General features: G+C 33.1%; 2 protein-coding genes across 2 annotated transcripts; one reads left to right on the top strand and one right to left on the bottom strand.

The window, feature by feature from the left end:
- Nucleotides 1-1,393: 1,393 nt before the first annotated feature.
- LOC115700261 (uncharacterized) lies at nucleotides 1,394-2,036 on the bottom strand. Its single transcript, XM_030627829.2, has one exon. The coding sequence runs from the start codon at nucleotides 1,993-1,995 to the stop codon at nucleotides 1,405-1,407; it is 591 nt and encodes a 196-aa protein (XP_030483689.2). The 5' UTR covers nucleotides 1,996-2,036; the 3' UTR covers nucleotides 1,394-1,404.
- Nucleotides 2,037-12,656: 10,620 nt separating this feature from the next.
- On the top strand, nucleotides 12,657-15,893 carry LOC133030621 (uncharacterized). Its single transcript, XM_061103420.1, has 3 exons — nucleotides 12,657-14,839; nucleotides 14,981-15,071; nucleotides 15,147-15,893. Exons 1-3 carry the CDS (start codon nucleotides 12,657-12,659, stop codon nucleotides 15,891-15,893), a joined length of 3,021 nt encoding a protein of 1,006 aa, XP_060959403.1.
- Nucleotides 15,894-18,852: the final 2,959 nt, after the last annotated feature.

Raw genomic sequence — 18,852 nt, forward strand, 5'->3', positions numbered from 1 at the left:
ATATCATTATTATAATTATTATTTGATGGAAACAAAAAAATTCAAACATGTTACAAAGAAGAATACCAATCACTATCAGTCTATCATTATAGTGCACATCCCCCGAAATATTATCCAGCTTTAGCTCCCATGAACAACAATTAACAAGGTCCCATTTTACGACATTATGAGCACAAAAATTATAATCTTTAGGAATAAAACTAAAATTAAAGCGAGTAAACTTAGAAAAAAAAAAGCTTTTAATGTTCAAAACACAAGCATAGATTTCCCACAACTCAGATAATTCTTTCAAACAATCAATAACAATTTTAGAGTCACCCTCCACAAATATCATTGTTAAACAACGCTATTACAAAAATGCATTTTTGCTTTAATTTTAAAGTGACACATTAAGAATTTGTGTCGGTTGGTAAAACTGACGTAATATCTCTAGATGCAAATAGTCTTATTTTTTGCTTCACTTGCTAGCTGAAGCAAAAACTTTTGTACTTCAATTGAGAACCGATGCATATAGTACAACACTATTGGCGTTATTTCTAAGCTCAAGTAAAAATTTTTGCTTCAAACTATAACTGACGCTAATTAATTTATTGCGTCAGTTGCAGTTTGACGCATATGTACACAAAAATATGTGTTCTTTCTACTTTTTGTGTTGGTTACAAAATAATGCATAGTTGTAGGTAAGAGAAAATTGCAGAGTTTTCCTTGCAAATTTCTCTATAATTTTCTCCACCTAAATTTTTAGATTTTAGAATTAATTTGTATAACAATATATTTTTATGCACTAACATTAAAGTTTGTAGTATAATAACAATGACAATTTTCATGTAACCAAAAAAAATTAATATAACTATAAAGTATACCACTAAAACTAATATAGCCAAAAGTAGCGATCAAAAAAGTTGTATCCTACACGTCATAACAAAAAAAATATATAACTATATCCTACATGTATCATAAAAAAAAGTAAAGTAATAACCATGTACTCATTCCTTCAATATATTAGACTTCACAAAAATTGACCATTCATCTCATATTTTGTTTATCTCATGATTGTTGTAAGATTGCTCACTGTCAAACTGTAAAACTAAAGATCGTACATCCTTATGACAGGCATCTTTTTCCGCTGGTAATCGTGTTTGCCAGTGTTTCGTCTCGCCATCAAAGGTTATAGCTTTTTCTGTATTGATAAATCTTAATTTTAGTCATAACAAATATTTGTGACACTAAAAGTAAAGTAAGAAAAAAAATATACTTATACATATAAATCTATCATTAAAAATAGTATTCCTTTATTACTCAAGAGTTTGTAGCTAAATAATATTAATTAAACAAAATATGGAAAAAAAATCTCATTTTCTTCCTATAGATACTATATATGAAGAAAAAAAAAAATATCTAACACTACAATTTGATTTTGGAGTTGCACGTAGTTTGGATATCTCTATCATTAATGTTAAACGAGATATTACAAGAGCTAAATGTTGTAGCATGCATCCTAAGAATCTTAAACAAAATCACTTTTCCATGCAAACTAGATGTGGACGTCAAATGCAAGCTTCCAGAAACGACGTCGTCCACAAAATTGGGATTGGATATTAATTTTCCCATCATAAAATCTGCAGAAGAAGTCATATTAACTTTGCCACGTGCAGGGACGAGGTTATGCTGTATTTGAGCTTCAGCAACAACGTCTCCATGGTAATAAACATAAGCTATGGCGTTGTTGAACTTAAAGCTTCCGTAGTTCTTTCGATTGTCGATTGTTATGATCACATCTATACTAACATTCAATGATGTTATATTTGGTGAGAAAGAGTTGTTAATGTCTTCGAAATGGGTAGATATTTCGGCCTCTCTTGGCTTGAAGACAGTGAGGCACAAGGCGGTGAACACGGCCCCGGTGATCAGAATCGAGGCCACCGCTGCCATGCAGCAGATTATGAGGCATCGGCTGCCGCTACGCCTGGAGGTACCAGTGGGTTTAGATTTCATGGTTGATGTTGATGAAGGTCTTTTCAGAATATTTGTGAAGACAAAATATGTAAATCATATAATAACTGATAAGGTTATCTAGCTTTATTGGGTGGTAGGGAGATCAGGTATATGAGATGGGTTTATAAAGAGGTTGTTATATAACATAACTATTGGTACAGATAATTACTTGTACGTATTAATTTGGTAGAATAGGCTTCCATATTTAATTGAAAATGTCCTTTGAAAACTATATTAGAGTTCATGAAAAATTATTTTTAGCGGTCTTTATATAATAATGATTTGATAGTATATTAACATTTGATATTCGATGATTTGGCTTAAAAGGAGTACTGTTGATCGAATAAGAAGGCAAGTTAGAAATTATTAAATAGTGTCATTATAGTGGAAAGCACGTGTAATTAATTAAGTTTGAAGATGGAGACTACAAATATATCATATAATTTTGAAGGTTGATTTGTTTCGTTATGTTTATTATCATATATATTAATTAACGTGTTCTCTGATTTTAATAGATAAAGTTACAAAATTAATATCGCATTTTATTTTGGGTAGTATTTTATTATTATTATTATTATTATTATTATTATTATTTTGGTGAGGAATGATATATTAATTGTTTAAATTATATATAAACACAAATTATGAAATTAGATCAGAGAGTACCGATTTATGTAGAGTTTAAGAATTTTTTATTTATAATAAGTTTGAATATATCGTAGTAATGTAGAAAGTTCACATGTGGCTAAGTTAGTTGGGTGTTGTGGTTCTGGTTGTTCTGTTATTTATGTTTGTTTGATTAACTAAAATTTATTTTCTGTTATATTATCAAGATAGCTTGGTATTGAATAGTTAGTTATGTGTAGTGAGTTGTCCAAGTTATTATTGAATGAGTTTGTTTGTAATCTCGGCTACTAAAAGTATTATACACTTTTGTAACTAATTCAATTCATTAAATACAATTGATTGTTCTCTCTTTTTCTTATTTTTGCTCTTATGAGCTAATATGGTATCAGAGCCGCCACTGTTGTGAGCTCCCGCTCCTTCTCCTTCTCCTTTCTCTTCTCGTTGTTCTGGTCTGTTTGTTGTTCATGGAACGTGGTGGAGGAGCCCAGACTTGAGGTGGAGGAGTACAGACTCAAAGAAATCGTGAATCTAAAAATACTTATAATGATTCGAACATGTTCTATGTTTTTGGTGAAAATTCACGATCGATTAACGCCAACGATCTCTTGAATCCATATTTTCTTTCCAATGGTGATAATCCAGGCGTTGTTCTTGTTCCGAAAATTCTCAAAGGTAGTGAGAATAGTATACCTGAAGAAGAGCAATGTTGATTGATCTGGTTGCTCAAAACAAGGTTAAATTCATCAATGGGAAGCTCCCTCAATCCAATGACGATCATGAAGATTATGATAACTGGTGCAGATGCAAGAACATTGTTATCTCTTAGATTCTACATGCCATTTTTGATGAAATTACAAATAGCATAATGTATCATGACAATGCAACTAAAATTTGGACAGAGTTACATGAGCAATTCAATGAGAAGAATGATCACTACTAGAAACTGGACATTTTATCCCACTTTTTATACTTAAAAAAATAAAAAGTGGGATAAAAACTATGTTGATAGTTTTTACCCCACTTTTGTATAAGGCACAAGGGCCATGTTTGGTTTAGCACTAAAAAAATAAAAAATTACAGTAAAAAAAAGTTAAAGATTGCTTTTTTACTCACTAGCCAAACACGCCCCTGATAGGTCTTTTATCACACTTTGGAGCAAGGGCCTTATTTGACTGATCACCAAAAAATCAAAATTTCACCCTTTTTTAACCCCTTTACGGTTTTATTTTAGGTCTGATATATTTTCTCACATATGTTCTCTCTCTTCCGCCACTCCTTCTCCTTCCTCTCCGCTTTTATATCTTCGTCCGGCAGCCAAGTAACTTTTTCTCGCGATGAACGACTAATGGAGTTCATATTTGAGCTCCACATCCTCCGAAACATTCAAGTATTGTTCCATCACGTTCTTTATTTTTATTTTTTTGGAAAAATAAATTTGTTCTTCGTATATTCTGGATCTCTATCATTCTCTCTTTTCTTAGGTGGACGGAGGTTGGAGGTTTGTGGCAGTTCGTTAACCACAGTGCTTCTGAGTTTGTGGCGTCGACTGCAGTCCGTGGTGATTCTCGACAGTGGTTCGTGGTTGTTGAGTGTTTGTGGTTTTTATTGTAGTCATGCTTATTTTGGGTTTTATTGTACTAATTTTGTATATGTTATATACGAAAAAAATTGTAAAGTAATGATTTTTTTTTTATCTGAAAAACATATGAATAAATATTGTAAAACAGGGATTGATAATAAGATTTAGGTCTGATTATTTTTTGTTATATTTTTTTATTATATTTTTTGATTATAAGAACCGAGATAAAAGGAGTTTTTTTTATATAAAAAGAGGCCTTTTATCCCGATTTACATAAAAACTGAGATAAAAAGATGTTTTTTTATCCAGGTTTCTATAAGATCTATTATCCCACTGGCATATATCCCAATTTTTATTTTAGCAAAATCTGGGATAAAAAGCTCTTTTTACTGTAGTGGATCCACTGATCTTTGAGGCTAAAAAAGACTATGCAGAGTCTTACTCAAGGATCAAACAGTGTCACTACTTATTACACTTGTTTAAAGGCCCTATGGGATCAGATCAGAGAGTATAGACCATAACCTGTTTGTACTTGTGGTGCTGCGAAAGTGATTCAAGAATATCAAGAGGAGGATCGATTGCTGGAATTCTTAGTTGGATTGAATGATTCTTATAGATTTGTTAGATCTCAAATCTTAATGTGTGATCCTCTTCCAAGGGTGAACAAAGCCTATGTTGTTGTTGTCCAAGAAGAAAGGCAGAGAGGATTGACTAATGGATTCAATGGTTCATCAAATATGGACAAATCATCATCGAGCAACTCTGGACAATTAGCTGGAGCTATTCAACCTTTTTGATCAAAGTACAATGTACACATTATTGAATGAATGGTCACACTATTGATAGGTGTTATAAACTTCACGACTATCTTCCTGGTCACAAGCTTCATGGAAAGTTTCCTAATCGAGATGCTAAGGGGCCTCTAGGGAAGTCTACTACTGTAAATTTCATAGGAATGGATGAAGGAAAATCAGAGATGCCAATGGAGAGAGATCTAATTTCTAGTCTATCAATTGAACAATGTCAGAAACGTATGGCCTTACTTGCTCATAAAACAACAAAAAACAATACACCTAATGTCCATGATGAACAACATGTGGTTTTTCATTTTTCTGGTAAGAATTCTTTTGCTCATAACACCAATTGGATCATTGATACAGGAGCCACACATCATGTGTGTCCTGATATTTCTTTATTTAAAAACACCTACATTAATTGATTCTAATCTAAAAACTATTCTCTTGCCTAATGGTTTACACACTAAAATTTCTTGTCTAGGAACAATTGTTTTAATACTAGATCTAATTCTTGAAGATGTTTTTTATGTTCCTTCTTTCAAATGCAATTTATTATCTATTAATTCTTTCAGAACCACAACTAATTGCACTTTCTTATTTTCTCATATATAGAAAATGTGTCATTCAGGATACTTTGAAGACCAAGGTGATTGGGATGGGTAGAAAATTTGGCAATCTATATTACCTGAATTGTAATCAGATGAGTAATAAACACCTAGTTTTTGTTTCTTCTTCTATTTTTGATTCTAAAGTTTCAATGAAACAGCTTGGCACTATAGATTGGGTCGTCCTTCTTGTGTAAAAACTCATCCTTTGAATAAAACTTTAAAGTTTCATGTTGATTCTAATTCCTTCTTTCATTGCTCCATTTGTCATTATGCTAAACAAATAAAATTTCCCTTTACATCTAATCACAATGTTGTTGAAAACTGTTTTGATCTAATTCATGTTGATATTTGGGGTCCATACAATACCATGGAAACTAAGGGATACAGGTACTTTATTACCATTATTGATGATTGTTCTAGGTATACCTGAGTCAATCTTATCAAACAAAAGTCTGATGCACAATTTGTTATACCCCAATTCACATAAAATTAGTTCAAAATTAGTTCAATAAAACCATTAAAGGAGTAAGGTTTGATAATGCTAAGGAGTTGTTCAAAGACTTGTTAAGTGAGCTTGGGACCATACATTATCACTCGTGTCCATAGACCTCAACAAAACTTTATTGTTGCGAGAAAACACCAACATTTACTCAATGTTGCTCAAGCTTTGCTATTCCAATCCTATGTTCCAATCGTTTATTGGGGAGATTGTATTGCTACAAAAACCTATCAGATTAGTAGAACACCTACACCAAACATAAAGAACAAGTCACCTTTTGATATCCTCTGCTCTAAACCACCTGCCTATGAACATTTAAAAGCTTTTGGATGTCTTGCATATGCTTCCACTTTGAGTCAATCAGATCTAAGTTTTCTCCTAGGTCTTTCCCTTGCATTTTTCTTAGATACCCTACTAGTATGAAAGCATACAAGCTGCTTGATTTAAACACCAATATAATTTTTAATTCTAGAGATGTCTACTTTTATAAACATATTTTCCTTTTTTTCATACGGGGTCTTTCTCCTACTTATGATTTTTTTTTTCTCTAAATTACCTCGTACAACAACTCTTCCAAATTCTCTTACAATAGCTCCTCAACATCTTAAAACTAATTATGATGAATCTAGTTCTTCTGATATGTCTAATTCTGATGTGCTAATTCTTCTTCTTCTCATAACAGATCAATGAGACAAGTTTCTAAACCATCCTACCTGAATGATTATCACTGCTATTTAGCCACTAATAACCATATTGTTTCTTCTCAGGCTTCTCTGGTTACTACTCACATTATCTCGGGTTCTTGGGTACCACAGGTTGTCCCCTGCACTCAGAGTTACGGTCCTAGCTATTTCAAGTCATTTTGAACCAAATTTTCCAGTCAAGCTCAAGGCATTCTAGGATGGGACAATACAATGGACACAAAAATAGAGGCTCTTAAGACAAACCAGACTTGGATTTCATTGCTTGAAGATTAGCATGTCATTAGTTCAAAATGGGTCTATAAGATCAAGTTTAATGTTGATGGGAGTGTAAAGATTTGAAGCTAGGTTGGTTGCCAAGGGTTACAACCTATAGGAGGGGATCAATTACACACAAATACCTTTGCACCAGTAACTAAATTGGTTACTACTAAGTTGGTTTTATCTCTTCCAGCAATCAAAGGTTAGCATCTGCACCAGCTAGATCTCAACAATGCTTTTCTATATGGTGATCTCCTTGAAGATGTGTATATGTCTCTACCTCAAGGGTATAGACCTAAGGGGGAGTTGCCACCAAATGTAGTTTGTAAATTACAAAAATCATTGTATGGATTGAAGCAAGCTTCAAGGCAATGGTTTGCTAAATTCTCAAGTGCTCTAACTAAGGAAGGTTTCCATCATTCAACCACAGACCATTCTCTATTCATCAAACACTTCAATGAAAGTTTTATTTTTCTACTGGTTTATGTGGATGATGTCAACCTAGCTAGCAATAATCTACATGAGCTCGAGGCTCTAAAGATCAAGTTACGTGCTCAATTTCAACTGAAAAGCTTAGGAAAGTTGAAGTATTTCTTAGGACTTAAAGTGGCCAGATCAGAGAAAGGGATTTTTGTTTCTTAAAGACCCTATTCCTTGTAATTATTTGAAGATCTTGGTTATCTTGGATGCAAATCTATGAATACACCAATGGAAGCTAACCTCAAACTTGGACAAGATGAGAAAGATAAGCTTGTTGATCCAATTTTGTACAGAAGAATTGTTGGAAAACTTCAAAACTTAACAATTATAAGATCAAACATTTCTTACTCAGTTAGCAAACTGAGCCAATTCTTGTCTACCCCTCGAGTCACTCAAGCTTGGGGAATCTTTGAAATGCCTAATTCCTTGCTGAGTCGATTATTGAAGCACAAATATTTTTCCAACAATAATTTCTTAGAGGCAAATGTGGGATATTTTCCTTCGTTAACATGGCAAGGCATTTGTTGGGAGAGAAAGATGTTAATCAAAGGACTTCGATACAAAATTGGAAATGGTTTTAAGGTGAATTGTGCTTTGGACCTTAGATACTTGGACATCATAACATTCAACCTCTTTCCTACTCAAGCCCGCCATCTTTAATAGTTACAAATCTCATTAGTGAGACAAAAATATGGGATGTAAACTTGTTACATTCGTACTTCACTTCCATAAGTGTTGACATGATTTTATCCATTCCCTTAAGTATCTTTCAATCACAGGATCAGCTCATTTGACATCATAGTACTTCTGGCATTTATTCGGTCAAATCAGGGTTCCATTTAATTGATGAATTGGCAGAAGCATATGACTCTTCGATATCCAAAACTTACCATACATGGTGGGAAAATTTCTAGGCATTAAATTTGCCACCTAATATTAAAATATTTGCTTGGAGAGTCATTCAAGATGCTCTACCAGTTGTTGCCGCTCTTCGCAAAAAGAAAATAATAGATTCAACAACTTTTTTATTATGTACACATGCTTGAAAATTAATTGGGCATGCCTTATTTACATGTAGAAATGCTAAGAAGGTGTGGAAAAACACAAATTTTACCATCGATATCACTTTGCTCAACAAATGTACATAGGTGATTATATTTTCCATCTATCATCTTTGCACTCGAAAGAGGATCTAGAGCTTATTATATGTACTATGTGGACTATTTGAACTTTAAAAAAATAAAGTCTACCATGGTAACAAGGGTCGATATGGCTCTAACATTGCTGCGTACGCAAACACATATTTGGAGACCTATACGTCAGCCAAAAATTTCCAATTCACTATTGTAGGAATTCTGACTTCCAGCATATATCTTTCACCTCCACCAGCTGCTACTGTTGGATTCAATGGGGAGAAAGAGAAGGGTCCGTGGAAGCCACCTGACCACCTTAGTTTAAAAATAAATGTCAATGTCGTGGTGAATACTGAGACAAAGGTGCAAGGCGTTGGAGCAATAGAACGTGATCACTTTGGAAAAGTAATTGCTGCCTTATCAAAGCCTTTACAAGGTTACTTCAAAAGTGATGAGATGGAAGGAAAAGCTCTTTTCCACAGCATCAATTGGGCACACCAACTTCAACTCCCCATTACTCATATTGAAACTGATACTATGAGAGTTTCATTGGCTCTTTTAACCACATCTATTGATTTATCTAATTTTTTAGATTTAATTTTAAATGTTTGCTGTCTTTTATCTTTTTCCCTAGAGTTATTATTTCTCATGTTCGTAGGAATGCTAATCAAGCTGCCTATGAACTGGCTAAATATGCTCTATAATTGAATATAGGTTGATAATAGATATTTGTAGGATGGGAGAAATTCTTCATCCTATTTTTACTATTATTGTAAATGACTTCTAATAATTTTTTTTAAAAAAAAAAAAATATTTAAAATTTAAATAATATTAAAAAAAAGGGCTAATATAGGAATTAAAAAAATAATCACACGAAGAGTACTAAATTGGTAGTTTTTGGAAATAGGGGTACTTATTAATTATTATTCAAAATGAAACTCTACTACAAAAGTTAGAATTCGCGACGGTCCTAAAAATATTTTTTTTGGGGACTGTCGCTTAAAAAATTCAGTAACTGTTTAAAACTGTCAGGAAAAATTAGTATTCCCGACGGTTTATAATAGTAATTATAGGAATAGGCGACAATTTTAATTGGAATTCGTAAAATTTATTGGGCCCTCATAGGCGACGGTTTTAAACCGCCGGGTATAAAAGCCCAACAAAAACTCGTTACCTACCACTACAACAAATAAACCCAATAGCGGCGGAGTTATTAGCGGCGGGCCCTCTCCGCCGCTAATAAGAGGGGTATTAGCGGCGGAGGGTGGGGTCCGCCGCTAATAGTTGGCCATTTTTTTTTTTGAATAGCATTAGCGGCGGGCAGTCCGCCGCAATTGCTCCGCCGCTAATACTAATAGCGGCGGGCCCGCCGCTATTGGTCCGCCGCTATTAGTATTAGCGGCGGAGCCCGCCGCTAATACTCCGCCGCTAATAAATGGGCGGGATAATTCCCGCTCATGTATTTCAAACTATTAGCGGCGGACTATTAGCGGCGGGGGTCCGCCGCTAATAGTATTTTTTTTTTTTTTTAATTTTAATACTATTAGCGGCGGACCCCCGCCGCTAATAGTTCGCCGCTATACATATTATAAATACCCCCATCAGCCCCACTTCTCCAATTTTTCTTTCCATTTCAAAATTCAAAACCCTTTAACCCCTCTTCCCCCCAAATGCGACCCTTCCCCACCATCAGCCCCACCCCGAAGCACCCCACTCGGCGCACCACCACCCCGGCGCACCACCATCCCGACGCACCAACAGTACATCCCCACGCACTCCCGACGCTTTTTAGTATGTTTTTTTTTTTTTAATCTTATAATCTGGGTATTTGTATTTGTATGCATATTGTAATCTTATAGTTTTAGGTTTTAGATTTGTATTTGTATGCACATTTTGATTTATAATCTGGGTATATATTTATGTTTAGATCAGATTTTTTTTGTTTTTGTGATAGATCTGTATATGTATATTGTGTATTTGGGTGTATAATTAATAATATGTGTATATGTATATATTGTTTGGGTATTAATTTTTTATTTTTTGTATATATATATTTTATTTATATATATTTATGTGAGTATTTATTATTTTATTTATTTATATATTAACTGTATATATATTTCTGTATATATATATTTATTTATATATGTATATTTTTATATATATATATATTAATTGATATATATTTTCTGTGTATTTATATAATTTATTTAAGTATTTATTATTTTATTTATTTATATATTAACTATATATATATATTCACTGTATATATATATATATTTTATGTTTTATTTGGGGATTAATATATTTTATTTGTATATTAATTGTTTTATATTTGTATATATTTTCACTGTATATATATATATTAATGAGATATATTTTTAAAATGTAATGTATTTTTTTTTGTATATTATATATATAATATATGTTTTTTATGTTTATATATATGTAAATTTAATATATGTAATTTTAGTGAGTGTATATACTAAATAAATATATTTTGTAAAATTTATATATTTATTTTATTGTTGTAATTTTTTTTACTTTTTTAATTTATTTGTTGGAATTAAAAGTATTTATTTTTGTTATTTTTGTTGTTATATTATAATTTTTATTTGATTTAATTTATTTTATCGGGTATGTTTAATATCTAGTATTATCATAATAAAATTAGGATAGTTAAAAAATTATTTGGTATAATTTTAGGTGTTAAGTTTTGTAATTTATTATTTTTTAAATAAAGAAAAATAAAAATAATGAAAAAAATTAAAAAAGTATAATATTACATAAAAATTTGAATATTGTAAATTAAAAAGTTAAATAAAAATAATTTTTTTAATTTTAATAAAAATTGTAATTAAATTATTAAATTTTTATGTAAGTTTTTAAGAAAAAATATGTTAATGGAAATTTATGTATTTTTAAGGTGGTAAAAATTAATTATTTTATATTTATTTTAATTTAGAAAATAAATTTATTTTTATATAAATGATAAATAATTCGAAAATTTAAAAATTAAAAATTTAAAATTTAGTAATTTAATGAATTTTTATAGTGTAATATGTAAAATGAATTTTTTTGTAATATAATTAGTTTAAATTTTGATAACTAATTTTAAGTTTTAAAAAATAATAATTCATTTAAAATTTAATTATTTTATATTTATTTAAATTTAGAAAATAAATTTATTTTTTTATGAATAATAAAAATAACACAAAAATTTAAAAATTAATAATAATAAAGAACAATAATAATTCATATTTATAATTATATTTAAAAATATATCATAAAATTTGTACTCATAAAATTTCATAAGACTTTACAAAAATTCAAAAATTAATAATAAAGAACAATAATAATTCATATTTATAATTATATTTAAAAATATATCATAAAATTTGTATTCATAAAATTTCATAAGACTTTACAAAAATTTAAAAATTAATAATAAAGAACAATAATAATTCATATTTATAATTATATTTAAAAAAATATATCATAACTTTTGTACTCATAAAATTTCATAAGACTTTACAAAAATTTAAAAATTAATAGTAAAGAACAATAATAATTCATATTTATAATTATATTTAAAAATATATCATAAAATTTGTACTCATAAAATTTCATAAGACTTTACAAAAATTTAAATATTTAATACTTCATTTGTCGTCGAAATTGTAGATGGCGACAATCGATACGTCTTGGACCAAAATCAGAAATCGTGGTTGCCATGAATTTTGGAATGGTCTACAAGCCTTTTTAGCAATGGCATCAGAACATAAGGATTGTAATGGACGAATACGATGTCCTTGTGTGAGATGTATAAATAGTAGGTTTGAAAAAATAGACAGGGTTAGAGCACACGTATTTGATCGAGGTTTTATGCAAGGATATGAGAAATGGATTTATCACGGGGAGCCTGAGGATGCCGTCGTTGATGTAGCGATTCTTAGATGTTGAATCAGAGGATGAAATGATTCCTATTTTAGAAGACTTCTTTCCCTCGACAACTGAGGAACCACAAGGAGAAGATGAACAACGAACCACAAACCCACAATTTGATGACTTATTTGAGGAAATTGAAGCTGAATTGTATCCCGGTTGTGATTGGATTTCATCTCTTAACTTTTTAGCAAAGCTATTGCATTTAAAAGTTAGGGAAAAAATTCCTAATAACATCTTTGAAGAATTATTGAAGCTTTTAAAGTTTGCGTTTCCGAAGGAAAATAATATTCCATCAACTTACTACGAGGCAAAAAAGAGATTGAAGAAATTAGGCTTGGGTTATGATAATATCGATGTCTGTTTGTATAATTGTTGCTTATTTTATAAGGAAAATGCATCTAAGGAGGCTTGTCCAGTTTGCGGAACTAGTCGTTGGGTTACTTCCAAGAACTGGAAAGGAAAAAAAGTTCCTTGCAAAGTCATGCGATACTTTCCGTTAACACCTCGACTTAAAAGATTATATAGTTCGAGGATTACAGCGAAAAGCATGATATGGCATCATACTGGAAAATCAAAAGATGATGGGGTGTTGCGACACCCGGTCGATGGTTTAGCTTGGAAAGACTTTGATGCAAAACATCCCGAGTTTGCAAGGGACCCAAGAAATGTTCGACTTGGGTTAGCTGCTGATGGATTTAATCCATTTGGCAACATGAGTCTTGCATACAGCATGTGGCCAGTGGTGTTGGCTAACTATAATCTACCACCTTGGTTATGTATGAAAGATAATTATTTTTTGCTCTCTACCCTAATTCCTGGTGCAAAATCTCCAGGTAAAGATATGGATATATTTTTAAGACCTTTGGTGGATGAATTAAAGGAGTTGTGGAATAATGGGGTAGCAACGGGAGATAGTTCGACCAACTCGATGTTCACCATGCGTGCTGCGCTTTTGTGGACAGTGAATGATTTTCCTGCTCGTAGTAGCTTGTCTGGGTGGAGTGTTCAAGGTTACAAAGCTTGCCCTACTTGTAATGAAGACACGACGTCCATTCGAGTGATCGGGAAGACATCATATGTTGGTCATCGAAGGTTCTTGCCAAGTAACCATGCAATGAGAAGGGATACTCGATTTGATGGTAAAGTTGAAAGAAGACCTCCTCCAAGACGATTTACTTGTGAAGAAATATTATCACAAGTTAATGCTCTCGAACCCCAAATTCCCGGACATCATGAAAATTTTGGGGGCGTGAAACGTAGAAGAGTTGCAGAAAATTGTAATTGGAGGAAAAAAAGTATTTTCTACGAGTTGGAGTATTGGAGCACGAATATTTTAAAACACAACATTGATGTGATGCATGTTGAGAAGAATGTGTGTGATAGTCTCCTAGGAACCATCTTGGATAATGATAAATCAAAGGACACAACCAATGCGCGCCATGATTTAAAGAAGATGGGTATTAGGGAATCGTTGTGGATTTATGAAGATGGGAATGGGAGGCTAATGAAACCGCATGCTCCTTATGTTTTGACTCGTGAGAAAAGACAACTTTTTTGTCAGTTTGTTAAAGGAATAAAGTTTCCCGATGGCTTCTGTTCAAATTTAAAGAGCAAAGTTTCTCCAGATGAGTCTAACATTATTGGGTTAAAATCCCACGATTGTCATGTCATTATGCAGCGAGTACTAGCGGTTGGTGTCCGTAAATTTCTACCTCGTGACACTGCAACAACTATTACTCAGCTGTGTAATTTTTTTCGACAGTTATGCTCTAGAACTCTAAATGTAAAAGATATGGAGGATGCTCAAAATAATTTAATTCTGTTATTGTGCAAGATGGAATTGATTTTTCCTCCAGCTTTTTTTAACATAATGATACACTTGGTATTGCATTTGCCTGAAGAAGCGATATTGGGTGGCCCGGTCTTTATGAGATGGATGTATCCTTTTGAAAGGTACATGAAAAAATTGAAGAATTATGTGGGAAATAAGGCACGTCCTGAAGGGTCAATTGCAGAAGGTTATGTTGCTGATGAGGCAGTAACCTTTTGTTCAATGTACTTTAAAGGGTGTGAAACAAGATTTAATCGGCTTGATCGAAATGAAGATGCGCCTTCTGTTTGTCGCTATCTCTCAGTTTTTAATTCTCAATCTCGTCCTTTAACTAGCGGACTTATCAAGCCTCTTGATCATATCAGTCGTGAAAAAGCTAAGTGATACATTCTTCAAAATTCTCCTGAAATCCAAGCTTACTTAGAGTAAGTTTGTTACATTTTTATAAATTATTTTATTAAATTTTTAGTTTTTATTTTCTATCTCCCTCTATCGTATCTTGACATTATCATACTTTACAGTGAACATTTGGACAAGATCAGGCATGAATATCCTAATGGTAATCACGATGTCTTGCATAGGCAAACTTTCCGTCTGTGGTTTCATAAGAAGGTATAACGACAAAATTGTAAAGTTTTAATTCAATCATTTATATTCCTCTCATATTAATACATTTTATGTATTTAGATATATGAGTTGCACAAGCTTGGAACTTTACAAAATGGTGATGAGTTACTCGCTCTCGCTTCCGGGTCCGATTACTTAGCAACATTTTACGAAGGTTGTGTAGTGAATGGTGTTCGATTTATTGCATCAAAGCGAGACCAAAAGCGGAAGACACAAAATAGTGGTGTTACTGTTGCTGGAACTGAAGGGTTTAATTATTACGGCACACTTGAAGATGTAATCACTATATCTTATACTGGTGCATATACAGTGTCATTGTTTGAATGTAAATTGTATAACACTAATCCATTAAGAAAGAAGACAATCACTGAAAATAATATAACTAGTATAAATACTCGTGGATATTGGTATCAAGATGAACCGTATATCCTTGCTAACCAGGCGAAGCAAGTTTTCTATCTTGAAGATCCACTCAGAGGTCGCGATTGGAAGGTTGTTGAAGATATTAGCCATCGACAAATTTGGGACATTACTGACAACGAAGATGAGACTGATGTAGATGTTGTTAGTGATTCTAACTCTGCCAATTTTGTGTTGACGGTTGATCTTGGAGAGTTGATTATGCAATCGAATGAACCTCCAGTAATTGTTGAATCATCCGATCAGTTAGTGGATTCTGAGATAGAGAATAATGAACTTGATGAAAATTATGTTGCTGAAGAAGTAGATGATTTACTAGTTGAACATGTGGAGGATGAAAATGTAAACTTAGTGAATGATGGAAATGATAGTGATTCTTCAGTGTAACTTTTATTTTGTAAACATTTGTTACTTAAATTTTTTACAATTAAAGGACTATTTTATTTCTTTCGCATTAACATTTGTGTGATATTTCAATTATGTGTTTCACATTTGTGAATTCTTACATTTTTTTCCGTCTTCAAAGTAAAGTAAAATGTCAGCTACGTTAGCGACATACCACGGTGGGGATGGTGATGGCAGGGATCCCCCTGATCCTTCTAGGGTACCGTCGTCTTGCGAAGCAGGTTTCATATTTTTTCAAATCTACAATTGTTCTGAATATAAATAGTGAATGTATGATTTACTAATAAAATTATTTTTCCCTCGAATATATATAGTTCCATCTCCGGTCAGAAAGGGTCGTGGGGTTGCCGCAAACGCTAATCTCGAAAAAAAAAGGGGAGATGCTGGTAAGCCCTTACCGGTGGAGGTAGATCTTGAAACAGGCAAAGTTGTTGGCACTGAAGCAAGCAATTATGTTCGATTTCTTGGCCAACAAGTAAGCATATTGTGCCCGGGTGGTCATCTAAATTTTTCTGATGTACCCCAACAATACAAGGATCAAGTGCTCAATCGAATTAGAGTGAGTGATTTTTAATTATTAAAAGTTGTAATAATTTTATGTCCTCATTTATAAATTAACGTAACTTTAAATTACTTTTATTACATAGTACTACTTTGATATCGATGGGAATCCCCATCGAGACCTACTTATGGGGACTTTATATTCGGTGATGGCGGAGCGGTATAGTGAGCGAAAGACACTCAGACACAAGCATTTCAAACAACATTACAAAAAACCAGAAGATTGGGACACAGTGCTCAAATTCCCCCCTGACTACTTGAATACCGAGACTTGGAAACCGGTTTGCGAATTGTTCGTTAGCGAGGCATTTTTGAATCGTTCAACTAAAAATAAATCGAATCGGCAACTAATGAAATATCCAACAACGCAAGGCACAAAATCGTTGGCGTCCATACGCCACGGAATGGTATGTATTAATTCTTTAATTGTTAAATGTTTCATAAAAAAAAATTCTTTAATAGTTAATAATATTTCTTTCTTATAATAAACTAATTTAATTGTTTATATTTGTATAGGGGGTCCTCCTGGAGAGCATGTAGTTGAAGCATGGAAGGAGATCCATGTGAAAAAACCGTCTGGAACTTTCGTTAATGAATTAGCTGCAAAAGATTATGTAAGTGATTAAAATGATTTATTATTAAAATTTATATTTTATATTAATTACATATTCTAATAATTTTGATTTAAATAGGAGGAACTGATCAAGGAGCTTGATAGGAAGCGGCGGAACGACAATCCCGCAGCGATGCGGGGCCCGAATCCGAATACGATGCGGTTATCAGTTTGACGTTATGGAAACAGTTCTAGGCCAAAGATCTGACTATCAAAGAGGCGTGGGTAAAAGGCTCAAGGGCAAAGGAAAGAAACCAATCCCTCAAACTCAATCAACGGTGCCTCCCCAACCAACTACTGAAATGATGAGCACTGTGGCAGATATATTCTCAGCTATGCGTGCCACTTGGGGGGGTAATTTGACGCCTGAACAACGTGCCCAAATATTTAACCCACGTTTTGACAATTTCATTCAAACGTATAGTCAGTCGCAGTCGCCTGGTGGTTCGTCTTCTCAGAGTCATGCCGCTCCTCCGGAACAGCAACAACAACCTCCTTCGCAACCACAATTTCAGCCTTCCTCGCAACAACAATTCCAAAATTTGTCACAGCAGCAATTTGAAATTTTTTTGCGGAAGAACCCCAATCTTTTCCTCGGCGGTTCCTCGGCGGCAAAGAATAACGGTGCGCTCCGCCAATGGGAAATCAGTTCTTATACCGAACACCGTCAGAGTCTCCTCCGCTCGGCTCAAACTTTGCTGATTTTGGATTATTTGGGAGTTCATCGCAGGAGAACCAATTTTTTTCAACTCCTATTTTCAACCAAGCTGAGCTCGGTAATTTAACGCTGGGTTTATCATCAGACCAAGCGTATGTGCCTTCTCCGCCACGGGCTTCGGGGACTCGTACCGAAAATAATCCAGATCAAGACTTCATAATTAGAGACTTGAATGAAGATGTTAATGAATAATTTATTTATGTTTTGTAATAATTTAGTTTAATTTTGAGATAATATTTTATTAGGATTAATATGTTAAAGTTAATTACTTTGGAGACAATTTTAAATTATTAATAAATTTTATTAAATTGTTTTAATTATATTAATTAGATTTATTTATTAAATATTCGTATAAATAATTAATTATTTATTTATATATAAGATTAATATATATTTATTATTATTTATTATTTATAAATATTTGTTATTTTTTTTTATTCTAATGGGTATTAGCGGCGGAGCCTGTTTTTGGCCGCTAATACTATTAATAGCGGCCAAGCAATAGCGGCGGACCAATAGCGGCCGAGGTCCGCCGCTATTATCCTTTAGCGGCTAGGAATGATACTAACCGCCGCTATTAGTGATAAATGTTGTAGTGTACTTCTCGCCACATTTTCCTCGTGTCCACCTACTTCTTTTCTATTTTCCACATGCCCACCTATTTCTTCTCCATTTCTCACACCCTAAAACGAAAATCTTAACTCTCCAAAACCCCATCCACGCATCCGCACCATCGCCCTCCTCTCTCGCCGTCTTCCTCCCTCTCTCGATCTCCTTTTCTTCTCGTCTCTCTTGTCCATCGATCTCCACCCACCCCTCCTCCCGTCGGTCTCCCTCTCCTCTCCGTAGAATACGTCGGACCACCACCACCTCCCGTTGGTGTCCCTCTCATCTCCGTCTCATACGTCGGATCACCACCACCTCCCGTCCGTCTCCCTCTCTCTCTTTCTCTCTCTCCGAGCTCGATATAAATACATTTATTTATATATATTTTATTTATTATATATATTTATTTTGTTATTGTATAAATTTAATATGTTTTAAAGTTA

The sequence above is a fragment of the Cannabis sativa genome, chromosome 8, assembly GCF_029168945.1.
Source record: "Cannabis sativa cultivar Pink pepper isolate KNU-18-1 chromosome 8, ASM2916894v1, whole genome shotgun sequence".
NCBI classification, from domain to species: domain Eukaryota; kingdom Viridiplantae; phylum Streptophyta; class Magnoliopsida; order Rosales; family Cannabaceae; genus Cannabis; species Cannabis sativa.

Excerpts from the sequence above, each read along its gene's own strand:
- LOC115700261 (XM_030627829.2), bottom strand. The coding sequence starts at position 1,995 with ATGAAATCTAAACCCACTGGTACCTCCAGGCGTAGCGGCAGCCGATGC.
- LOC133030621 (XM_061103420.1), top strand. The coding sequence starts at position 12,657 with ATGATTCCTATTTTAGAAGACTTCTTTCCCTCGACAACTGAGGAACCA. Across the intron at positions 14,840-14,980 it reads ATCAGTCGTGAAAAAGCTAA|TGAACATTTGGACAAGATCA; the intron begins GTGATACATTCT and ends CATACTTTACAG. Across the intron at positions 15,072-15,146 it reads GTCTGTGGTTTCATAAGAAG|ATATATGAGTTGCACAAGCT; the intron begins GTATAACGACAA and ends TTATGTATTTAG.